Source organism: Molothrus ater, chromosome 5 (genome assembly GCF_012460135.2).
Source record: "Molothrus ater isolate BHLD 08-10-18 breed brown headed cowbird chromosome 5, BPBGC_Mater_1.1, whole genome shotgun sequence".
Taxonomy (NCBI): Eukaryota; Metazoa; Chordata; class Aves; order Passeriformes; family Icteridae; genus Molothrus; species Molothrus ater.
Genome location: NC_050482.2, coordinates 52,321,719 through 52,348,659, shown reverse-complemented (window position 1 = coordinate 52,348,659; position 26,941 = coordinate 52,321,719). Strand labels below are relative to the sequence as shown.

Below are 26,941 nucleotides of genomic sequence, written 5' to 3'. Positions count from 1 at the left end.
CATTAGAGACAGGGAATAACATTTCTTTCCCTTTCAAACTCTGCTTCCAAAGTAAAATGCATTTCAAACTTTAATAATCTATTTAAACCTTCATTATGCAAAAATGTATCCTTTTGTCACTGTAGAAAAATGGACATGCCTTTAGGTATGCCACTCATAATAGTCCTTTAAATATCTTCTAAATCAAGTTGCATTTCGGACAGTGAAAGTTCTACTTTGACTACAAAGATATATTAAAATAATATCCCATAATTACTAATAGTGGTTGCTCCAATAACAACTAATGAATAATTTGGGAGTTTTGATTATTATTTTGCCCCAAGGTTTTGTGAACTTCTGATAGGGGGAAGTAGGAGAGAAATTGCCCTCTGTGCCTACCAGTGGCAGATACAAACCCTCCCAGGAAGCAAGCAGGTGCCAGCTGAGAGACAAGACAGAACAGGATGGATCAGTCATGCGGATCACTTGGAAAGGCCTCTGGTCTCCTCCAGTGCTTTTTCAGTCCCTCTACTGTTAGGGTTCCCTTCTTGCCTCTGCTTCTATCAGGCTGACCATTATCTCTGTAACTTTGGTGATGGGTAATGGCAGTTTGAATGCAGACACACCAGAGATGTTTCCATTAACTAATTCAGACACTGAGACCAGTAAGGCTAGATCACTTCAGGCTGCACACAGACTCCCAAAATATCCATATTCCACCTTACCTACAGCAGTGGATACTGCATATGTGACGGCAATTCTTCAACTGTACTTCTAAATGCAATGTAGACATACATTGAGTTTTGATATCCTGTCACAATTGTTTTATTTGAATTGCTTTATTTCTATAAAACATCTGAAAATCTCCCTCCTAGCACCCCTTTTCCCTTTTATCATAAATGACTGAAAAAAAGACAGCTTCTTCTCCCTGTAAAGGAAAATCATGTAGTATCTTTTATTTATTCTTAGCTACAGTGAAATAACACTTAAACCATCTGGCAACTAGCTGAAACTAAGGACAAACACCCTCCACTAACAGTTCAATACAGAATCAGAGAATGATTTGAGTTAGAAGAGACCTTTAAAGGTCATCTAGTCCCATACCCTTGTAGTGGGCTGGGACATCAATCACTTGGTTCAGGTTGCTTCAAAGCCCTATCCGACCTGATCCTGAATGCTTCTGAATATGGGGCATGCACAACTTCTCTGGGCAACCTGTTCCAGCAGGAAGAAGACTAAAAGTAAGCAGAGAGAAGCAGGACATAGATTTGTGAGGAAATTTTTAACTATCTGAAAATCTTGTTTTCTCGTTTCTCTTAACCGGCCAGATGATTTCTCATCACATTTTATTCAGTGAAAGCCCTAAATACAAACATGTAAGTTTGTGCAAATAAAACAGATGCAAAATCCCCATATAGCTGAGTAGTAGGAAAAAAAGAACAGAAAGCTACATTGGTCAGGAGAAGTTTACTCATAAAGGGGATAATTAATGACAAGAAAGTGTCCCAAAACAAAAACATAAAATGCAGTCAGTGGTTTTGGGTTTTTGGGTTTTCTCTAGTTTTGTTTTTTATGTTAAGCATAGCTAAGCTGGTATTTAGAGAGCAGAATATGCAGCATAGGAAAGCATTAGACAGGTTGAACTATGTCCATCTGACTTGCATGAATTCTCAAGTCTGAAATGTCTTCCTTGTATAGAAAGGAAAATCTGAACCATATTGGAACTTATCTGTTGCATCTGGGGGATGCAACACTCTTCTTTTAGTTTTATTTCCAGGCTCCTTTGGGTCCTTCAGACAGAACACATTATAACTTTGCTGAACAATTTTGAGATGTAAAACCAAGCAACAATAACCCCTTTTTTTCCTAGTGAAAATCAATTTTAAAAAAAGAAAGCAAATGATGCTATTTTTTTAAAGAGAGAGAGCAAAAAGTAATGATGTATATGTGGAGGGAAACTAGCAGTGGTTAAAATTTTCTAGTCACATCATCATTGGTGCTGAACAAGGAATATAAACACTATCAAGAGATATACTAGAATAGCAGCCCCTACTCCCACTAGGCAGCACTGCAGATATGTCCCCAGGAATCCAGTAATGAAACAGAGAAAATTGAACATGTGTGACAGACAGAGAGTGAAATGAAGCACAAAAAAGTGCCACACAAAAGGCTTAAAAGGCTTCAAGGTGTGAAACACTGAGGAAGAAGTCAGAGCGTAAGGGATACGTGAACCAGCACAAGTGCAAGCTGAAAACAGGTACAGGACTGTGGCATTCACATTCCCTGAAAAAATCCCTTCACCCAGGATTTTTCTCCTGGGAAGCTGAGAAGCCTCAGAGAAAAGAAAAACAATTCTTATCTCATTTGCTTCTCTGTGTTTTGCTCCTTTGAAATGTGTTTGGAGATGGTTTACCCACAGGTGATTGATTGTCCCACTGGCTTCTGGTGTGAGTTGGTTTGACTCATTGGCATTCAGTAAGTATCCTTTCTGTATTCTTTAGTATAGTATGGTACAGTATTCTTTAATAATTCTTTAATACAATATAGTATTATAAAGTAATAAATTAGCCTTCTGAGAACATGGAGTCAGATTTATCATTCCTGCCTTCGTTGGGGCATTCCCTGCAAATACAATACAGAATTTTGAGTAAGCAAGGCTGAAAGTGATAGAGAGCAAGCAAGCACAAATGTGAAAGAGAAAACAGGGGTGCAGGTGAGCATGCAAGTGAGCAACAGAGCACAGCAGTGACAGGCTGTGATGCAGTAAGAAATGGTGAAAGTAGGAAAACTGAAAACAGTTCCATTTAATTTCTTTTTTGTTGCTGCTTTTACCCTCATCATTGATCAGAAAAGAGAGTTTTACATGAAAACACTCCAGACAACCCTGTGAGAAAGAAACAAAAGCCACAGTGATCACTAAGAATTATCAATAAACAAGGCACTGGGAAATTGCTTTCAATTGTGTCCAGTAAGCTGAGGTAGTCAGAATGACCATTCAGTGTCTTCTTTTGAAAAGAGCAGTGCGGAACAAAAGGCAACAAGTAACTTCAAAAGAGCAACTGAGCACTTAATTCTCACTTCTCTGATGAACTGTTCTTGTCACAGTCTACTATGAAGCCAAACATATGTATAGAATCACAATAAAGCTTTCAGCAAGGAATTAGGAGCAGAGAAATTAGGGACTACAGACATCAGGTACAACTATCTGTAAGGCATAGAGACTAAATAAGACTAAATAAGAGGTCTACCACTGTACTCGGTTTGCATGACAAGGTTTTGGTAGTGGGGTGACTCATGAGCCTTTTGTTATGTTTTCTTTCCCCTGTTCAGCTGAGGAGAAGAGTGAGGGTGACTTCAGTGGATGCCTGGCAGTCAGTGAAGGTTAACCCACCACAGCAACACAGCTGCAGTTACATAAAAGTATGAAACCAGGAGATATTTCCTCATTCAGAAGAATTCAAGTTTCAAAAGAAACCTTAAAGAAACAGAGGCATTCCAGTACTTATCTAGATAACAACAGTTATGGTGGTCAAATTACTCCGCTTATTCCGGTAACAGTCTTGACGCACCACCTCTTTCTTTCCCTCTTTATCACACAGACTACAGGATACCTTTTTTAAACTGGTACTATTTCCAAGAGTTTCAAGAAAATTCCCACCTATGTAAGATGTCAAGTAGAAAAAAGAGGAAGCTATTTCATTTCATGGGGTTAATGGCAGAGAAACTGCTTGTTATGGTTTTTTTGAAGACAGTCTCAAGTTCATTAGATTTTAAGAGTATTAAAGCCAAGAGGCTGGATGACTTCCCCATGGGCACTCAAACTGTCAAAAAAGAGTTATTTCATTTAACCTTTTGACAGTCATATTTATTTTATACAATAAATTTAATTTGTCATATTCACAAAAAACTGTAATAAAGGATTTCCATGAATTCATTTATATCTTGAAGGTTACTGAAGGTCTACATGGTGAACAAATAACTCATTAGTGCTTATCAAGTCTCAGATTTGGATTTCATGAACCAGGTTTCATCAACATCAAGCTTTCTCAAAAACTACGTACAGAATATATTATAAATAATATGTAGCATAGCAGGTTGCTAATGATTTCCTCTGGGGTTATGAAGGTTTCATTCTCCTCCCCATCTGTCTTCCTCTCACATATTCTCTGTCCTCTCTCCAGCTGCTCTTTCTGTGGCAGTTTGGGTTTTTTTCCTTTCTTAATTTTTAATTCTGTTATCCCAGAGGTGCTACCACTGTGGCTGATGGGCTTGGCCTTGGCGAGGGGCAAGCTCTTCCTGGAGCTGGCTGGCACAGGCTCTGTTGTAAGGGGAGCTTCTCAGGGAATTCACTCATCCCTGTTACTCCCCACACTACCAAAACTTGATCTCACACACACACTCCCCGAATAAACCCTGAACCACCCACTTTGAAAGAAATCCATTTTCTCACACAAGTGCACTCAAGAGCTTGGAGTAGTTCATGTTACAAAGTGAGACTGTCACTCAAAAAAAGCATTCCTAAAGCTTAACAGCATTCATTTTTCTCAATCAACACTTCTTTGCCTTTGCCTAAAAAGGCTGGTGAGACTAATTAGTTCCCAACACTCCACTATTGTTAACAATAATATTACCTAGCCCATAGAGCGTTTTTCATCAGTAGATCAAAAAGTGCTTAGGAAATAAGCCAAGTGTCATTACCTCATCAAGTAATAACCACTAAATAATCAGCTCTGCTGCTGCTTTAATCCTTAAAAATGGTGTTTTAAAATCATGAAGAAGCCAAAACATAATCTCCAAATAATACACCTTCTCTAGCAAAGGAGATTATTTATTTCCTGTTCAGTGGAACCCAAGAGAGCTCCATGAAGCAAATAGTGAATATATTTGCAAAGATATCACATAGGATTAGAAGGGACCTTTGCAGTTATTGAGCTCAGGCCCAGTTGTCCCAGGCTGAAATATCATATAAGCCCTTTCTTAAACAGCTTGAGTTTTGCATTAAAACTAGCGAGAGTTATTTTTCATTAATACCACAGAGAGTCTGTGTCAGAAATACACTGATCTGATGAACAGATATTTTCTTCCTATTTGCATTCCTAAATGCATTATTGATCTGATAAAACACATTTGTCTTGGTATTAACAGTATCTGCTCGTGTGAAAAGCTCTGCCCCGTCTTGTGTATTTAGAAAGTTCTCAATCTGGTAAAGGAAAGAAAAACAATTAAGTCTCCCATCCTAATATCTAGCAAAGCCTTTCAAGTTGTGCCTGTGGCTATTGACATCATATATACATCACCAACTATCCCCCAGTATCAAATCCAACTTTACTAGAAATATTTATTCAAAGTCCAAGATTCAGTTCCAGATGGTCAGCTAAGAATCCACTATAGTGTATTAAGACTACTCTTTCCAAGGTGCCTTACATTTACACTTACCAACACTGATTTTAATTTGCCACTGTACTGCTCTTCTCTAAAAAAATCTGCAGTGATGATTTCACAACTCTTGTTCACAATCTATCAGGACACAGAACTCTCTTCTGTTTAGAGCTACTTCTCCTCTTGTCTAACTCTACCTAAATCTCCCATTGCTACAATTTCAGGCTGTAACTTGCTATGTTCTGATCAAATCCACTTTTGTATGCAATGAAAAGTCTAGTCAGCTTGCAGCATTGAATACAAATGTGCAGTCCTTGTCTTCCTGAGAATTTCACTATTTATCAACCTTTCTCTCTTTAAACAGCTAGAGAAGAGGATTGACCTTCTACCATATGCTTTAGGACTGTACTAAGAGAACCTTCTCAACAAACATCCTCAGAAATAATAATTCAAACATCCTGCATTACTGCTTATGTGAAGTTCTGATCTGTTTTACCCTACCTTTGCTATCTGAATAAACAAAGATCTTTGCACTTACATTTTTTTCTCCCTTACCCATAAGCTGGCAATTTGGTAAAAATTGTTACCGATTTGGTAACAACATTCTGCTGTTAATACTATAGATTGTGTCTAAAGATAAAGAGGAATGTGGTTTTACCCATAGTCTGGAATCTCAAAGCCATTCTTTCATTGAACAGGACATCCTGAAACAATATTGATTCTCTCAGTTTCATCTCTTTTTTCCTTTACTTCTGTTTCAGTATCCAGAAATGTACTTTGCCTTTTATATGAATATAAAATAATTAACCAAAACTTTACGTGTTGTAGTTACTTCTTCAGTTTTCTTTGTAGTACACTGGAACTGCTCATTAGAGTACACAGGCAGAATATGAACCCCTTATCAAGTTGCAGTCATTGTCTTTTCGTTATTCTTCATATTATTTTTAACCACATAACCATCAGTAGCCTTACTAGAAGGTTGATGTATAGCCTCTGCTCTTGAGTTAGACTAATAATAGAAAGTACTAGGAGGTTTAAAGAGACTTGAATTAGCCTTAAATAGTCCTTCCACCATCAGCCCCCACCAAAAATGCCTCACTTACAGGATCACTTTTCTCTTTCTCTTTAATATATTGCTCATCTAATGTTGTATTTGCTCTTGAGAGGGCCAAATAAGCTGCTTATCCATATTCCTTGTAACATCAAATTCTCTCTTAACAATTATTGATGATTTCCTACAGTTTTAAAACACTCATTCAGTTAAATCCATAAACACTTGATGACTACCAAATATTAATCAAAAATTTGCAAGTTTGACTGGTAGCTTTTATGTTCTGAATAGGTTTCACATTGAAAAATTTCCTGTAATTTCAAAATCTACAAACCTAATGAATAATCTTGAAGGTCCACATTTTCATGGTGCTGAATCTTTTCACACATACATGATGCTCAAATACAAGAATAGTGTGTAGCCCAGCGAGGCTGCTTTTAGTGATCCTGCAAATGGTGCTTTCAAAACAGAACTCCATGTCTTCCTGACTCCTCAAGGTAATACCTTCTCTTTTCCATATGAATCCACTTTTTTACTTCATCCCACTACTTGCAATGCATGCATATCTTGTCCTTTGTCTTTTCTTCCTGCCTGGATTATTACTGAAAAAAGCCAGCTTGCAACTCCATTCAGCTTGGAGTTTATGACAAGCGACAGTAACACCTGAGAACTGTTCCTTCCTCACTCTCATTCATTAGCTCCTGTATTCCTAATTAAGGTCTCACTTTCTCAGTTTTCACCATACCATTAGAACTTCTTTTCTGTGAGATCCACTAAAACCAGGTTCCAACTCTCAACAATTCTGTTCATGATTGCTACTCTCACTTACTGCAAATGATTCTTCCAACAAGCACCACATGAAATTACCACAGATAATTTTTCCACCAGTAGAAGTCTTCCATTACTCGTCTGCCTCTAACCAGAGGCTATTTCACCACAGCTCCTAGATCAAGCACCTTACTTTAGTGCAATCAAACAGTAATTAGCAGGAAAATAACCCCTGTCCAGGAATGGCTCAGATTATTCCAATCTTACGTGCAGTCAAATAATGTGCCAGGACCTTAGCGGAGTATTTCTAAACAAGATTGAAATAATATAAGGTCTTTCTATTCATTGTAATGTAATGATGGACATACAAAGTAAACAACTATTAGCTATTAAATGTATAAATCTATTTAAATATGCAAATGTTTTTCCAAACAATTTGTTTGCAAGGGCAATACCTTGTCCTTAATAAAACAATTAAAGAAATTGCGAGTCTCATCCTCTACACATCAGATGTGTTCATAGATTGCTGTATGGTGCAAATAATTTTTTTCCCCACAAAATTATGATTATGCTTTGCTTCAGGTTGACAATACCATTCTAGATATGCCTCCCCTGAATCAACCTACAAATTAAATTGAAGAAAAACAGTACTATTGTTGTAGATTTGTTGGTGGAAAGGGTTCTGTCCTTTCTTTGGCGGTAGCAATTGCAATGTGTAAAATTATTTTTTTAAGCTAATATCTAGACTTACTGGCCTATTGTGTGTGTAGTCTCCAAGATGAAAAAGTGGCTACTAAGAGCAAAAAACTTCTTTTAAAAAAAGACCATTTCTAATACAGCTCAGCAAGTTTCTGTGACTTGAAAACTTAAGAGGCCTGCTGAAGTTCCAGGGTTCATCCCAAGTGACCAATGTAGATAGAGGCCTTTTAGGAAGCTAAAATAGTACAGCTACACAAGAGTCTTCCTGGCAAGATAGAATAAATCAATACCTCCAGTACAGAAAAGTACCAGGCTGGGAAGCCAGATTTTCTAAGAGATTTTAAAAGGCAATGAGAGATTCTGGATTAAAGATCTCAGGTGCTCAACCTGAGCCTCTTCAAGTTTGAAGGGACCTGTTTTTCAAACAGGGGAAACACTGACTCAAAACCAGGCAGCCAGAGCCAGAAATGCAAGAATGGCAGCATCCACAATTACGACCTGCTTAAAATGCTACTTGAGTGATTTCACATCATGTGCTGTTCAAATGAAACTGCAACTTCATTGTTCAACCAACAAATCCACATGTTCACACATCCACAACCTCATACATGAAGGTCTATCTGAAGACCACAGAAAAGACAAACCATTTTTCTTTTGTGCTGTGTGTTGCTTTATCTTAGTCTGATCTGCCCTTTTCTAACTTAGAAAACTGTAATCTCCTGCTGCTCCTAATGGAGACCCACTCCTAAAACCTCTTAGAAGCTGATAAAACTCCAGAAGTAGGGGGCTATGTAGATTGCACATTATCATCTATCAATACTTCACAGTCTGGTTGTAGTTAACAGGTGACAGGAGTAGCATCATCTCAGAGAAGAATTTTAATTAAGTTTAGGGCTTCTCTGTAAGGTAAATTTGTGCCAGTCTGAGGTGTGCCATTTTGAACAGCAACTGCTATGTCAACTAGTCAACCACCCCACATGAGTGCTTTTATCAGTACAGATGTCATTTTGGAAGCTGTTTTATGAAGTTTTCAATGTGGACTCTTTCTTGTCATTCCCTGATTCAGTGTGCTCCACATCATCCATACTGCACACAAATCTAACCACACTTCTCCAGGCACAAATAAATAAATGCATATAAACAGGAGGTGAGGACAAGGAGGATTTGGAATTTTTTAAGGGGAGCAGGTAGTCACATACCAAAACAACAATTCCCATAGTTTTCAGTATCTTGACTTAACCCATCTTCTTCCTGAATACAGTAAAAACCATGAGTCCATTAAGTACCTTTGTTCAAGAAATAACTTTCTTGCCTCCATCTCCTCACAGTGGTCTTCAATTAAAGCCTAAAATGATGAACTTCTCTGAGATTGACAGAGGAAATAAAAGGAGAGAAACCACTGAAATGCATCTTCAGAAGCAGGTTATTAAATGTCCCACAGACATTGGTGTGAGTGGCAGCCACCAGAGCTTAGTGGAAAAAAGAGAGGAGAAAATTAAACTTCTCATTGGGCCTGATGATGATTAATCTCTTCTCTGGTGAGCTGAAACTGCTTAATCTTTGCTATTAATATCATATCACTGAGGTACCTGTATGGCAGCTGAAAGGGAGCATATGCAAACAGTTAAAACTGGGGAGAGGAAATAAAGACCGCAAATAACAACAGGGGGACGTTCTGCTCTTAAGTCTCTCAAAAGCAGGAAACTCAGTATGAAGCAGAGAGTCACCATCAGCAACTCTGAAGTCAGGTTACTATGAGGCAGCTCATGGGCAAACAAAGTCATGCAATTTAAAGCAGATAAATAGTAGGTTTCAATCATTTGGTTAAATGACTGCATTTGCATTCTATGGGAAAGATCACTTAATTCATCACATCTCCACTCAAGTGTACATGAACAAGCAACTAATGCCTTCACCCAACTCAAATAAGTCAGATAATTGTTATTTTCAAACTTACTTACCTCTGTGTATATTGGCAAAGCTTTGAAGAAAGTTAGCTGGAGTTCCCTGGAAACCAATAATTATGTGTAGCTGTGCAGATGGATTTGTAAACTTGGTTCCTATAAGAATATTATAGAAAATGTAACCTCACTGTTGAGATTTTTACCTTAAACCCTTTGGGATTTGTAAAGCACTGAAGCAAGAGGTGAAATAGCTAAATCCATTATAGTTAATACTGCTAGAAAACCATTCTGTGCGTATTATATTTCAGACCAAAAGAATCCTTTGTTAAAGTCAGTGTGGATCCCTTGAGATACACATTATAACAGTTTGATTAGTAGAGAATAAAAAGCAGACTTTTATAGCATTCATTCATCTGAAAACATTACTCCTGCTAAAGTTAACAAGCAAAATCACAGAGTTGGGTTAAATGAAATCCAATGACAGCCAGGTAATATAGTGATGGTGAAATATTAAAGTGGCGATATGATTCCAGTACAATTCTAGAATGCTGAATGCCTTAACATTGGGAAAGAAACGGATGAGAAATCTTCCATGTTTTAATGCTCTAAAGGTAAATTGTAAACACTACAGTGATTTTATGTTTTATTTGGAAAATTGAGAATACAATACTGATAGATTTTAAGTTTATAAGCCTTGATCCCATGAATAACTGGTTGCCAAATTAGTGCTGAAATACATCTTTCTTCTTAAATTTAATAACCATGCTTAACCTGCAATCGAAACTGTGATTTGATCCTTTCTGAAGGGTTATTTTTCACAACTGAAAACGTACACTAACCTGGAGCCCAAAACAAATATTTTACTTGGGAAATTAGTTTTTCTGGACTGGGATGGCAACTGATCATCCTGATAACTAGCTTCTACTAGCTATGGGAAGATTAGCAATTATCCTATGAATTTATCTCTTTTTTTAAACAGCTATAAGTTGTGAGAGCTGTAGCGCTGTAGCACTGTAGCACTCTCATCTATAGTCCTCAAGGTGATATTTTTGCAGCTCACTTTATGTACTGCTATATCTCATAATCATGATTACTCACTTTACATGAAACTGAAACTGTTAAAATGATCCTTTTCTGGTTTTTTTCCCTATCATCTACTTCTCGTCTTTCACGTCTTACCTTGAAGCCAGAAATATCTGGACAGAAATTAAAGCATGTATTTTTTAACAAGACAGAATAATTTATTCAGAGAAGTGCTAGAATCCTCCAGCAGCTTTAAAATCAATTGCAGAAATCTGGCTAGAAGAACAGCTCTGGTGTATCTGGAACACATGGGTCAGATGCAGGAATTACCAGCCAGCATTATTCTATCAATTCTACAACATAATACAGTCTGTGCTATGCAAAATGTGAGAGACATTGACTGTTAACAGTCACTATGATGGTAAAAACCTACAAATCTTCAATCAGTAACTGTTCTGTGTAATTTTGAGAAGAATCTACAAATTTGTCTGTCAGGTCCATTTTGAAACAAATTAAACAAAGACTGTTGTAACTAGTCTAGGAGAGATGCAATGACACATAAATAAGGAAAGGTGAATGATAAAGTAGGAAAAATTGTAGGGAAAGAAAATGTTGGGGAGAAACACAACAACTTCAGGGTATTTTTTTTCACTCTACTTAATCCCATAAGAAACTGATAACTTTCACACTTCTTTATTCCAGCAATTCCCCCAAGTGCTTTTCAACATATAGGAATAATACCATCTTATTAGCTATGGCTTTATTTCAGCTCCAGAAATAATTTATATATTACAGAAATGGTATGCAACATTCTTTGATTTTAAACTATATTATGACAACCCCAATCCTGTGTCCATGAGCCAAATGAAGATCCTAGTGTAGCACCAACAGCTATAACTGCCCTGGGTTTAAACTGCTTAGGAAAAACAATAATCACTTGGAAGATGTAGGGGCCCAGGCTTCAATGGCCAGATAAGAGTCCACAAGCTGCCCAGGCTTCCCCTGCTGCTCATGGTGGTGCATCTCTATCCCTGACAGGGCCTGCGCTTGCTCAACAACAGCCAACACAAGCAGGGCTGACTGTGCTAGAATCACACTTTCAGTTCATTCTGTAGATACACATTTTTGGTTTTCTAATCAGGACCGTGGTATGTTACTAACTTCAAGCTTGTAAGCTGCTCCAGGTGTTTAAATGCTTTTATTGGTGGTGGTGATTTCACTGGGCATTTCAGAAGTTGAGGAAGCACTATGCAAAGAACAAACCACCCACCTCTTCTCTATAATAGGTACAGACATTATTACAAGTTCATTGGAAAAAGTATCTCATTGTGAAACACTTCATTTATACAGTAAAATATTTTAACTGTGTCTATAATTATTTTTTAAAGTAAATATATACCAAACAAGCACAGTCTCCTTTGTATTGCGAATTTAATTTAGGAAAATGTGATGATTCTATAATTTTCTTTTTGTAATTTTAACTTCACTACTTTCAGCTCTCCACCCCAATTCCTCATCTCTGCAAACTCTGACATTCAGCAATTTGAAAGACAAACAGAATTATAAAATTAAAAAAAAAAAAGGTTTAAAACCTTGATGTTTACATCCTGGACTTTGACAATTTCACAGAATTATAGAGAATGTCAGTCATACCACAGGTTAGAAAGAATTATTGTCACAGGATGGCTCAAATAGCTTGAACAGGGTTAAACTGGAAGAGAATCTCAGGCTAAAAACGGATCAGTCTCCAGGTCACCAACTTTTCCTCTTTCTGTTAGTATCTACAAAGCTGAGTGAACCAGGATGACTGCTGTCAGGCTATGTTTTTGAATTTAGTCGTGCATGTCACTCAGTAGTCCAAGGATATCTAGATAGATTAAAAAAAGTCTCTTTCAAGTCTAGAAACAAGAACTGCAAAGCAACACAAGAGAAGTAAAACTTCAAGGGAAGGAAAAAATTAATCAGCTGAACAATTCAATGGCTGTCATGTCTGAAAAACGTTTGAAAAGCGTACAGAAGGTTTAAACAAAAGAAATGTGTTGAAGATACTGGTATTGTTAAGCTAACCATACCTAAAACAGATCAACCCAAAAACAGGGTATCAACCTTCCCACTTAGTTGCTTTTAAACCATTCCAGAGCATAATCTGCAGAACATAAGAATGACCATACACAGTGTATGAAGTAATTATCTGAATTTTTTTTTAACCAGACTCCTCCTCCTTCTAGTATTATATACATTTAAATAAATATTCAAAATATGAGTTTAAATACTGTAAGGCACTTCAGATACTATTTGCTGTCTAACAAGAAAAGATTTTGATTTCAAACTTTTTCCTGATCTGAAAAACACCCCACAAATTTTAAATACAAAAAATTCAGAAAAATTGAACAGCCCAGATTAATTGTTCTGAGAATCAAAAACAAAATTTTCATTTCTATCATTTAAAGCATCTCTTTTTCAGATTTTTTTTCATCTTATGCTTATACATTTGTTGACCTGCTTGCCTGTATGCCCCCAAAGCTCATTGATTAATTTCAAATTACTTTGTTAGAGGGAAAGAAGTCAGAGGTAATGAAGCTTCTACAATTGCCAGAAACACAGAGAGAGAGAGAGAGAGATGCCAAACGTTTTACCATTGAGAAATACACTGCAGCAGAAGCTCAGGATTTATTTAGACACCAAGAGATCCATATGGGAGCTAGATTATATAAATTGTAGGAAAAGCAACTTCAACATCAATCAGCTGCATGGTATCAATCACAGCAAGTCAGGCTACATTAGTTCCAGCATACAAAGGAGTTCAGATGTACTTAAAATTGCACACTTTTTTTCAGAAAGCCAAGTGTTGCTTCTTGGGGTTTGTTTTTCTGTTTATTTTTAGCAAGACATTTAAGCTCACCTTGCTTTTCGTTTTTATATTAAAAAACATGTTTTGATGATGAAGTGAGTAACTATCCATCTTTGAAACAGAGAAGGAATGATCAGGAAATAGCAGTCCTACTTTTAAGTCTTCCACACAGCCCTAACAGAATTTGGGCATCCAGATGTCTCTTCTTCTTGGGAGAAATTTGCTCCCTTTTGTGTAATGCAACTTTTATAGATGGCATTTTTCCCAAAAGTTTGTTCAAAGAGGGAGAAAGACCAAGATGAAACAAAACTCTTGAGAAATCCCACAGGTTATATTCATTTAGCTGCTGTTCCAAAGAAGCTGGCCCCTCACGCCTGTCAAAGAATTCCTTTTCATTCTGACCTTTATGTTTCTGCCAGAAATGACAAATTAAGAGCTGTCACGGAAAAGAAAGCCAAGAGAAGACTGGTGTTTAGAAGCAAAGAAACATTCCATCCAACCATGAGATTGTACAGAGAACAAAGAAGGTAAGCCCACAGCCTACTTTGTTTTTCTGAAAGCACGTACTTAAAAATATGAGCATCAAAATAAAACGTGTGCCCTCTCTACTGGAATTCTTTAAAGAAATGTAGGCTTGCTTTCCCTTGGCACAGCACACTGACAGAAGAAGTGGCCATTGCAAGATTCAAGGCTTCTCCTGAGATGACAGGGTATTGGTTTAAGAATGTGAACTCCTGGCAAGCTGAAAAAAACCCAGCATTGATTTTGACATTCAACTTCAGCATTCCAGTGGGAATGGACATTACTAGCTAAGGATAAAATTGTATTGCAGAATTCTAAGTTTAATCAAATAAAGGTTGAGAAGAAAAAAAAAGTCCATGTTCCTCACTAACTCCACCATTTGACCTCCAAAAGCTTCTCATGGCCATAGTGTATTTTGGCTTACATTCCTGATGCAAGGCCATTCTTGTTTTGGTACAGAAACTACTTCAAATATCCTATCACTGCTCACAAGAAGGCTATTTATTTATAAAATGGGGAGTCAAATTCTTTCCATATTCACTTAATTTTATTTTCTTAGTGATGGACATATAAGGCTTCTCAAGTCTGTAAAAAAAAAATCATAGGATCGCTGACTCCTCAGTTAAAGATGATGAGCAGAGAACGAGCTCTCCAGCTTTCACAGCATGGACCTTCTGGTCCTTTATCAGCATTCTGTATAGCCAAATCACCAGGGTTTCATAGAAGGACAAGTTTTCCAGGAGCAACAAAACTTCTCATAAGCCTGAGGTCTTTGCTATCATAATTGATGGTACTCTGGTAGGATTCCCAAACATATTTAAGAAGGTATAGCAACTGCAGTAGAGACAGAGGTGCTTAAGTGGTAATTCTCTATCACCTGGAATAAATGTAACAAGAGAGGAGTCAGCCAGCACTATTAACTCCAGAATGGAAAGGAAGGGGTGGCTTTTTGACTAAGGAGAGCCAATATTCACTAAATCCACCTCCTGTACACCTGTTCAGGCACTCATCACAGAAGCACCCTTACTTACATGCAGAGGCACCCATTTAAGACTTGTCCTCTCAGAACTTTATTAAAAAGACAGGATCAATACAAAGGTGGAAGCTTCTGTTTTAAATGGACATTGGATTAAGTTGTCATGTTCAATTCTGTCGAGACACGTAACAGATAAAATTCAGGCCAACTGAAGGAAACATAGTAAAAAAAGGAATGGTATGTTTTGTGTCTTTTTGATTACATTGTCTGTGAGGGAATTATTTTCTGATGATTGTTCATCAGTTGCAAGTGTCTGATAGACATTTTAGTAATTACTTATTTGTTTGCCTCTTTCTATGAGCCACTTCATGCAAGCATTAAAAGTTTGGGCAGTTTTCATCATGCACACAGATCACGTGATAAACTTTTGGCACTTAATTGAAAAAAGCTGAACCCCCAGAATCAGTTTTTTGATTCAATTATTCACAAATATGATTTCAAAATCTACTTGCCATGAATATTAAAACTGGATATTCATTGTTCCCATAGACAGTCTTCTCAATTAACATATTCACTAGGATATTTATGGAAACATACACAAAAAGAGTGTGAACAGCATTAAAGTGAATCCATTTAAATACAAAGATGAATATTTGCAGCCTTCCTTCAATTTATTTTATTGTATTTTATGAGGTGTTTGCCCAACTCTGGCTTCAATCATGTCTCTACAGATGACTCTGACTGAAATGACTTGTTAGGGAATGATAGCTGCCCAACACTGGAGTGAAAAGAGGACAACCAAGGAAAGCAAGTCCCAGGAAAGAAGGCAGGCTCTATTTTTTAAAATGCTACCCGAGCAGTTAAAAGAAACCAAAGTCAAATACTCCTTTACAGAGTCCCTACAGGATCTCACACAACTTTCAATTTTTGATCCTAAGGTTACATTACTGGCTCTGTCTTTCCTGGGAAATATATTCCACACAGGAGCTCTACACACATACTGTAGGATTTCAGCCTCAAGTGGATCCACCACACAGGGACTAGTAACACAAGTATATTTTCATCCTGTCGAAACGGAGGTGACTGTAAATCTGCTGAGGTCACACAGCCACAGTGAACTTTTTCTTCCTTTTTCTTTTTTTTTTTTTTTTTTGAGGAATCAGTAATCCAGAAAGTATGGTCAAATTACAGTTCCAAATCTCCATTTTACATGACCTTCATGGTAAGGGGGAGAGCCAACTGCTTCATATGGCTTGAAAAATTAAGCTATTTATGGAGCTACCATTAGTTAGTGAAACTGCTATTTTCTTTCTAATGAAAATTCATCATGTACTATTTGATTATTTTCTCTTCTCTGTTTTAAATGCACTCCACTCTTCCTACTCTATTACTTTGTCTTTTGAATTAATTCTAAGAATGTTGGAACAATTAGCTTTTTCATTCAAAGTAACAGATAACTGAAATTATGGTGTCCTTGTGCATTATTAAAAACAACAGTAACCAGGAATATTCAAAAGCCACAGAATATTCAATATCATCTTTAATATTCTTCTTCATAACCTTAATAGACATTTATCCATGATTAATGAGACTTTTAGTACCTACTGCTGTTACAGCTTAGGTAACACCACCTCCAATGAATATCCTAAAGGAAGGGTCTTACTGCAAGTGTCGAGTGACAGCTGTGAAGTAGCAGGCTGCCATGTACTTTCTGACAAGAGAACAAAATCCAAAACAAAACAAACCGTCTTAAGGAATTTGAAACTATTCAAAAAGCAGGGCATGGGAACAGACTGCAGCAAGGCATATTTTATATTACAGATTGACTAACAAGGCTTCTTAAGGGTTTCTAATGTGATCCCACTCCCATGCTATGGCAAATGAATAACTTAAGTTCTTAGATATAAACACATGGATGAGTAGTGTTATTCCTAATTACATCAAGAACTTATGAGGCAGACACAGCACTACAGATTTCATATCAGACATTTGAGTCTAGAGCCCTGAAACATACAAACAAAGAAAAAAATGCAGAAGAACAAAAAAATCCCCACAAAATTTTTTGCTATGGCAACTCAGCTAGGTCAATCTTTTCACTTAGTGAATAAAAGCCCACAGTGATTTTACTACTGTACTTAGGTATTTCCAAACAGAAACATTCCCAGGCCTGGCATGGCAATTGGATTCACCAAGGGTAAATCATGCTTGACCAACCTGACTGCCTGCTGTGATTAAATGACTATGAATATTTGACCATTTGATGCAATCTCCCTTGAATTTAAGCACAGTATTCTTGTATCCAAGCTGGGATTTTACCCTGTATATGGGTGGACTACTAGATGTGTGAAAAACTATCCAGAATGTTGGGGTCAAATAGAGGGGGCCCTCATTCATGGTGTGTCTGCAAGTCCATGTCTTCTCTGTCCTTGGACGTTTTCAAGACACTGTTGAATACAGGCCTAAAAAATGTTGCCTGATTCCAAAATCCACATTGATTTGAGCAACAGTTTAATAAGAGAATTCCTGAGGCCCCTCCCACACTGAATAATTAAATCAATCTATGAGGATACCAAGTATTGATGATTTCTTTAATTTGCTGGAGAAAAGTCTAACAAGAATCATTTACTCAAAACTAAAACCAGATGTACTGAAAAGAAAATTTCTAGCCCTGTGATTAACAAAAGAAACAAGTGCCAGGAGGCAGAGAGGATTCTACATTCGTGATGCTTTCAAATCAAGCCGCAGTGCTGTTGTGAGCCATTTTCTACTCAGTTAGAGAATCACAGAATGATGCAATTGTTTATGATGGAAAAGGCCTTTATGATCATTGAGTCCCTCCATTAGCCCAGCACTGCCATGTCCACCACCAAACCATGTTCCTAAGTGCCACATATACACATATTTTAAACATTTCCAGAGGTGGTCACCCAAACACTTTCCTGGGTAGCCTGTTCCAATGTTTGTCAAACCTTTCCATGAAGAAATTTTTCCCAATATCCAATCTAAACCTCCTGTGGTGCAACTTGAGGCCATTTCCTCTTGTTCTACTGCTTGTTACTTGGGAGAAAAAAGCCACCCCCACCTCACTACAACCTCCACAGAGAGCTCAAACATGAGTAAATTGTGGGAACCACTGTGGAGAAAAAAAAACCAAGAAGTCATGTAGAATATCAAAATGGCATTAACTTTTTGTCTTAATACTTACACGTTAAGAAAATACAAGCTGTTATTTGGTTAAATAAATAATCAATCTTAGTTTTTTAACCAAGAAACATTCAATAATCCCCATCCAAAATTAAGAAAAAAGAAAACAGACACAGAAAAATAACCGATAGTTACTAACTGTACATAATTTCCAGTCCTTTTCCAGTGCAAGGCTACAATGTAATAGGCTTTGTTCCCTAGCTTGCATTTAAGATTAATTCACAGTGAGAGCTTTAAGTCACTTCAAATACCCCATAGCAGCAAGATTTGTATTGAGTTCTCTGAAAAAACAAAGGATTCTACTCACAGAGGAATTTAAAACACCGTGGCATTATCAATTGTGGACACAATTAAAATAGTCATTATGACAAAGCAGCATAATATTCTTCCAAAAGCAAAAAGGTGAGGCCTGCATTTGCTCAGCTTTTAAAAATCAAACAAAATCAGTACTGTTCTGCCTGCCAGATCATTATTTTTAAGTATGCAGCTAGCACCCCTCGTATTTCCAATTTAACATGAATCCCACAAGTGTTTCGTTCTAGAATGAGCTCACGGAGTTACTGCACATTAAGGTAGAATTGTAAGTACTTGAATAAATTTGCATAAACAAATATTTGTGCATGGAATATAACTAATTCGGAATCATATGCAACACACAGAGAAAATCTTTACATGCTCTTACTTGTGATTTAACATGGAAACCTCTTTTGTTTCCAAACACAGCACGGATTCGTCAGCCAAGGATACATGAAAGAAGTTTGACATTTTAAACAATGCCTTTTTAAAATTATCAGACTGTAAACTAGTGACTGAACAGTTTTTACAAGGTTGGAACACCTTTCTTCATGCTAATGCAACTACAAAGGCCAAACGACGTTTTTTGACTCTTGCCAAAATAACAGACCTATTGTCCAATATAAAATGCTTCACTTCCACAATAAACAAAACAAACAAATTTTAAAAAGCTACAAAGTAGCAAAGAGCAGGAGAGCCAGAATCCTTGATCCTCCCCTAACTGAAGTATTACTGCTGAACGTCTGTAAGGCCAGGAAAAAAACTTCATCAGACAGGTAATGTAAAAGACAAAGTAGTGATTATTCCCTGTCTCATTTTAAAAAGTGCTCATTACATAGCTGCGAGTCAATGTACCTATAAACTGGAGGATTTCCATCTAAAAAAAGAAGGGGACAGAAAGATATTCCAACTAAAAGAATCCACTGACAGTCAGGTGGATGTTGATCCAAACTACTTTTATGTAAAGAAACCTTATAAAGATATGCATTGATTTTCTGTGTTCAGCATATCTGAAATGAGATGCTAAAAATCTTACAGGGCATAGGATAGACCAACTTTTAAAAATTAGAAAATATAGAGAAAAGATTAGTAGACTGGGCGGGGGGGGGGTTGTTGCACATTTTCAAAGGTGAGTGGAAAACCAAGTAATTGTGGCCAGTAATTAACTGAGCATCCTCAGTAGCGATAACATGGTAACGAAGGCCTTTTGTTGAAATCTGCACCTTGGGAACTATTTCATATGCAAGCCAAACAAAATTTATTTAAATAAAACCAATGATGACTGATCTACATTTGTCTGCCCAGCTACAAATCATCCAATACCCCACCACCCTCCCCTCAGCCATTATTCCTCTCCTACCTTCAAAACTCCCAGCAAACAGATAAATCCACGTAATTGCTGGGACAAAAAGGATGGTCAGAGAGGCAGCCAGGAATTTCCGTCGCCCTCTGCAGATTCCCAGCATTCTCTCAGGAGTGCAGAATCCCAACTCAAGGCTGTTCCTATGTTGGAAGCAAATAGTCCACAGCCTCCCACATATTACTCCCTGAAAAGGAAAGGAAAAAATATTTCAACAGCTTATCACTCTACAGAAAGTTATAGACTATGCCAGTATTCCAAAAGAGTTAAAAAACAGGGCTACAAAAGGGCTGCTGCAATTGCAAGGTGGTACTCATTTCAAAATTATCCACAACTACTTAATAATAAAGCAAGTTTTAGAAGTCAAATTAAGACAGTAAGTAAATAAAGCACATCATATCACCTAAATACACACTAAGCTCCATCTTACCAAGAGATGTCAGTTTTATTTACATTTTGTCCTCATTTTTACTTTACAGGAACTCTGAGATCTTTGATGCCCATGTGTGCTGGGGTCCCATGGCAGATAAGAGAAAGCCACCCACATTCCTTCACCAGCTCTCAAAGAGCAGAAGTCACACCACTGAATCAGTGATGCATTGCAATTGGTCATGAACTCAAGAGAGTGAACCAAAAAAAGGAAAGCTGAAGTTTAGGGGTAGAGAGATGTTACTGAAATTACCCACTTTGCACACCAAAAAACAGTGCTGATGAGCTGCTGTGTAAAAGGGGAGAAGAGAAAGTGCAAAATGGGCAAGGAAATATTCATATCCACATAGGGTATATCAGGAGCTTTTAGACTGTATGCCATGAGAAAAATTGATTCTACTGAATAATGCAGTTTTTATTAGGAAAAAAAAAAATCCGATCCTAATTTGAAATAATTGTTCTGCATTTCAGAGGGGCCAAGAAAATATATATTATGATTTTTATTCACAGGAAAACAATTATTCCCACACCAGTGCAGGCATGCAGAGCATAAAAATGATGTTTCATACTGATAGCATGTTTTTTTGAAAGGGAAGGAAAGGCTAGTAGCAGACAAGTTAGAAAAGGAAAGAGAAGTATTCAGTCCATGCAAATCTACTTCAGGTTTTGTGTGAAAGGGCTTAGATTTTCAATGCTAAGAATAGAAGTAGTCTACAAGAATAGTAGGGAAAGAAAGAGACTCTGGAAGTACAAGGGGTTTAATAACAGCACCCTTTGACTTATGCTTCAACCAGCACTCGAGCTGATACAAGCAATGTATCATTTCTACAGTGGCATGTTAACAATGGCTGCTGTGTGTCTTGAGAGTGTCTTAGCTCTACAACTCCATATATATTGCAGCAAAAATCAATTCTGAAATTAAATTACAGCAAAAATGAGAATGTAGACAAGAGAAATAGGTTCAGACAAAAAGTCTCTTGTGCTAGAGATACCTGGCTGCAGTAATCAGGCAAACTTACGGCTGTTCCTTGAACATTCAATAGAGCCCACTTTACTACAATACAGTTTAAGAGCCACGATAGTACTCTGACCTTGGAACTGATAAAATGGACTATAATTTGTCCAGAGCCAGCACAAAAAGCATTCCATTGTGTCAGCTTTTCAAGGCAATGAATGCCTCACCACTGAGATTTTGCACAAAATATGTGGGCAGACTTAATATTACAACTGTGGTATTAGAGTCACTCTGTGTTAGATGGAGACACACATTTGGTAGATAAATTATGGAAAGCTCTTATCTTTACTCACTGCATTTGGATAATGATTACATTTCATTTCTTTTCCTTATAGCACATAACTTGTACAACTCTGAAGAGAGTCCTTTACATGCCTTCTTGACAAACACTGATAATTTCCCAGGCTTCTGTGTTTATAAGCATGTATATTATAAAATGCACAGAATCACTTATTTTAAGTAGGAATTCCTTTTTTTCCTTAAATGTACTGGCATGCGCCACTGACATCAGTCTGTGCAAAGAAAAATAAACCTCTGAAAATATAAACTCCCAGGCACAGTCATTGGCAAATAGCCACATCTTGCACTGAAACATGCACTGGCTGGATACTGCCCCTATCAATGACGCCTGTAAAACTTACAGGTAACAAATTAAGAGTCAACACCACAGTTTCTGAAATCAAACTGTTACAAGTGTGCTGATACAAATTTCCAGGGCAACAACATACAGACTCTGAGTTACAGTGCTGCTAGTGGATTAATTCATCCTGGGGTGGCATATTTAAGAAATAATTTGATTTTTCCTATATATTCTTTTAAATATCCATGCAAGTTAAGTTTCTGAACAGGTTGATATGGAGGATGGAATCCAGCTTTTCTGCTCTATGAATATAAATTACTCTAACAAATCAAAAAGATATAAGGCACAACACCAGTTCAGCTGCGAAGGAAAGACAGAAACGTGGCAAATTCAGTTTTCTACAAATTGTCATCTTTCAGACAAAACAGCCAAATCATTTTGTACATTCATGTGTATCTTTTATCTAACTAGAAAAACATTTGGGAAAATCCTAAACAGACAAGTCAGCTTGTGATGGATCACCCTAGGAAATGTTAATGTTACATCTTTTAACAGTGCTTTAAAAGAGCCATATAGCCACTTTAAATTATGCTTCTACAATATCCCCACCTTCCCAAAATTGTGAATTGCTTCTCTTGGGCCCTAAATATTCATTTTTAGTGTATAAAATCACAGCCCCTGCTGAGTAGTTTTTTCCAAAGTAGATGATGCATCATGTGCAACCCTTACACAAGCGATTACATAAAAGGTCCATGAATGGTAATGAAGATCCTTGGCTTACAGGAAGAGATTTGGACTCAATCATGTATTCACTATTGGCTTTACTCAGAAACAATGTTACCTAATACACCACTGTCAAATAAATTGAAAGAAGTCATTGCAGCTCTTTCGACTTGATTTTCTTTTCAACAGTGCCAGATTGACATCCACTACGGAAGGAAAGGGATTTGACACTGGCTGGACCAAGGGCTGAGCACAAAACACATTTGCACATTTCTGCCCTACGAGCCTGCAAATACCTTTCAGAATTCTCCTACAGTCTCCACCACTCCTCAGTAGAACTGCCACAGTCCTACTGAATCAGTCTGTCACCTGCCTAAAAGCTCTTCAAAAGCAGTTTCATGGTACAAGCTAAAACTGAAGCTACTTCAGATGTGACATTGCTATGCACATTCATCTTTTCAGTAAAATGGTTCACTTCATTTGCACAAAGCCATGCAGTGCTCCTCCTGACAGTTTTCAGTCTCAACAGCTATGCTAACTAAACACCTGTACCCAGAAATACACAGCATGAAATATATCAGAAACTGTAAAACAAAGGATGAAGGAATAACCCAGCTAATTTAACCACAGCATCCAGGTGTGGTATTCTGATGAAAAAACAGCCTGTGGTTGCTCCTTTCTGTTGCCCAATGTTAGCATTTTTAGATCTGAGCCACAAAGAGCATCTGCAACTTTATCAATCCTTATTGGGTTTATCTCAAAGCAAGGGAGACCAAAATTAGACCCAGAGAGAAAGGGAGCATTTATGTTTGCAGTTTCAAACACAGTCTCAGCTACACCCCTCCAGCCACAATCAGATTTCCTGCTTGTGCCACAGATACTAAAAAGTGCATGCATTGCAAGATATTGTTCTACCTTCCTCTTTAATTGTGCTCCAAGAGCATCATATAATCATATTTTAGAAATATGACTCAGGAAATACTACCAACAAAAGCTAGCTGCATGTACATCATATTCATTATGCCTTGCTGTCAGCGTGTCAGGTGCTCTACAGTTCTAGGACACAACAGTTCAGGATTTATAAACCTACTGCACAGAAGCAGCTCCACAGACTGTGCTGTGACCAGGGGCCAGCTCACCCCTCCCAGACTGCTGCTAACCATGCTCCAAAAGGCTTGGACAATGCCAGTGTGCAGGGTCACAGTGGGAACTAAAATAATTTGGGGTTCTCATTACTAAGATTTACTCATGACTTACCCACTGGACCAGAATGACCTTTCTTACCTTCACGAATAGTCAAGTACTTCCATTAACTACACAAACTTAACAGAGTGGTTTCTTTGTTTTAAATTATGGATTATCTCCTCAGCTAAGCATGAAGCAGCTAACCAGTATGAGCAACACATATATTAAAGTATGTAACACAACACTAATCACATTGGTATTCAGTTTCTATACATTTATTTCTTTTAATTATGGCATGAGAACTCGACTATGTCAGACATTCAGCAGGAGTTCTGTGAAACAGTGGAAGTAATTATGAAAACAAAAATCAAACACAATTAACTAGATTTAACTGCTCTACTATAAAAAGCTTTTCTAACTGCTTCAAACATTTCCTTGCATTTGTTACAGTTAATCTTTTCCCAGTAATCTTCCATTTGTTTTCAGAGCCACTGGAAATAAATATATACAGTTAAAGCTGTTTACACAGCAATCCTGTGCCTTGGCTTTGTTGTGTTTTTTAAATTAATGTTATCCAATTCTTTTTGCTCTTGCAGTCTCTGTGCTCTCTTTCTGCACACTTGCAGTCACAGAGTCAATGAACAATTTCTGCTGCAAAGCTTTTCCCTCGGCTCTGTATCAATGTGGTATTCATCCCTTATGGGAAATTTTTCAGATTTTTGTCAAAAACATTAATAACATAAAGTAAAAAAGCAGTATCTTATGCAGTATTTTTCTGGTTTTTTTTTACATGTTGGTAATGAGGGTTTATAATGAGTTTACTCCTTGACAGATTTTACCTTGCAGCTTTGCAGTCTTCCCATTATGGGAGCCGGTTGTCATGTGACATTGTAATATTAAAGAAAAGTTTGGTACCGTAAAGGCAGGTTGTAGAGTAAACTCAAGATGAAAAAATTAAATTATAAATCTTTATTTAATTAAACATTTCTCTGTTAATTTTCATGGTTTAAGCCCAGACAGCAACTAAGTACAACAGAGCCACTTGCTCCCCACACATCCTTCCAGAGGAATGGGGAGGAGAATCAGAAAAGGGGAAAACTCATGGGATGAGCCAAGAACAGCCTAATAATTCAAATGAGGCAAAACATTATTATTATAATCACCATTATTATTACAATAACAGCAACAGTAACTGTAATGAAAAGGAGACAGAGAAAGGAATAAAACCCAAGAAAAAGCAAGTGTTGCCCAATACAGTTGCTCACTGTCTGCTGACCAATGCCCAGCCTATTCCCAAGCAGCAGCCAGCCCCTTCCAGATAACTCTCCCAGTTTGTATACTGGGCATGTTGTCATATGTATGGAATATCTCTGGCCTTTGGGTCAGCTGTCCTGGCCATGCTTCCTCCTGGCTTCTTGTGCAGCTCTCATTGGCAGAGCATGGGAAACTGAAAAAAACATTTTATTTGAATAAGTATGACTTGGTAACAGCCAAAATATCAGGGTGTTATAAACATTATTCTCATATCCAAAACACAGCACTGTTCCAGCTACTAAGAAGAAAATTAACTCTATTCCAGTCAAAACCAGGATAGTGAATATATTCCACTTCTCAAGGTTTTAGAAGAGAAACAGCATCTTGAAAGAAAATGCCATCTCTTCTCCCATCAATCTCTTCTTCTTCTACCCAGAAGAAATTAATGCAGAAACAAATCTAAGGCCCCTTTTGTTCCCAATTTCCAAATTTCCTTGGCATTGGAGAACCTCAAAATCAGACTTCTTAATCCTACAGTACCATGACTTTAAAGAAGTGAAGCCACTTTAAAGTAAAAGATTACAGCAGAGGTCCAAATGCTACCAAATGCACTCTTTCTCAACTAGTTACAAGGAAGCAGTCCTATCTGTAAGAGAGAAAATAGCCAGTAAGTTGACAGCACAAATGAGTTCTGCCTTGGAACTATGCTAACTGCTCTGAGGGCACACAGGATTGACATCTTTTATATCTTCACTCAGTACATGCTGTGGCTTAAGGAAAATTCTATTAGTGCCTTGTTAATCAAAGTTTTCTAGAAGGTTCCAGCTGTAAGAAACACCACCACAGGAATGAAATCTCTCTTGACAGTAGTCACAGACAGAGAGAAGCAAATAAATAAAACGCTTTCACATTTTTCTCCTTTCATTTCCATGTACCCCTTTATGCATGTACATATATATATTTATATATACACTTGTAATGGCATTCTTTTTTCCTTTCAAGCATACACTTTCATTCAAAAGAATGAAAGCCTGCAACTTCCAAAATTATTATTAAGGAATAAAACAATCTAAGACCAGCAGGACAAGAATATTTTCCTAAGTCTCCAATCAAATGTCACTGTTAATATGACGGGGGAAAAATGCAATCAGTTGAGAACAAACAGAAGCAACAAAATACAATCATGACAGAAAGATTTATCTTGCCTGTAACATTTCATTTGCAACCAAAGAATTATAAATTATACTTACTTTTAAAGCAGCTACTGACCTCTTTTCTCTTAAGGAGTTCTCCAAACCCCATCTTTATTCCACTTTCTCAGCTATATGGGCATACAGCATCAGTATTTCCTGACTCCCCATCTTATCTAAGGACTCAGCACAACTCAAAGAAAGTGAAATAGAGCCTGGCTTGGTTTGTGTATGGCAGAATTCTAACAAGGCCCTACGTACATGTACTAAGAGTACCTTAGAATTTGAGATCTCAATGCCCCTGAATTATGAACAAACTGGAGACCATGACCAGCCATCAGTATCACATACCTGTGATACAGGACCTGGCAACAGAAAAGCAGCTCTCCTTCAATCACAGTCTAGAGCCAGGCCACAGCATTATTACATGTATGAATTCCAGACTTATAAAAAGGACATAACTTTCCAAATCCAAGCATCTCCACCTAAAGTAGTGGCAGAAGGCAATTAAAAAAAAAAAAAAAAAAACCAAAACCAAAAATAGGTAATATGCTA

At 37.3% G+C, this 26,941-nt stretch overlaps 1 protein-coding gene across 2 annotated transcripts in view; it reads right to left on the bottom strand.

Moving 5' to 3' along the window:
• The window catches only part of LARGE1 (LARGE xylosyl- and glucuronyltransferase 1), a 279,977-nt gene that overhangs the window by 178,553 nt on the left and 74,483 nt on the right, over positions 1-26,941 (bottom strand). For both annotated transcript variants that reach the window (XM_036401466.2, XM_036401467.2), the window contains one exon: positions 20,011-20,197. In XM_036401466.2, the coding sequence (XP_036257359.1) occupies positions 20,011-20,116 (106 nt within the window). In that variant the 5' untranslated portion in view covers positions 20,117-20,197. The remainder of the gene's footprint in view (positions 1-20,010; positions 20,198-26,941) is intronic.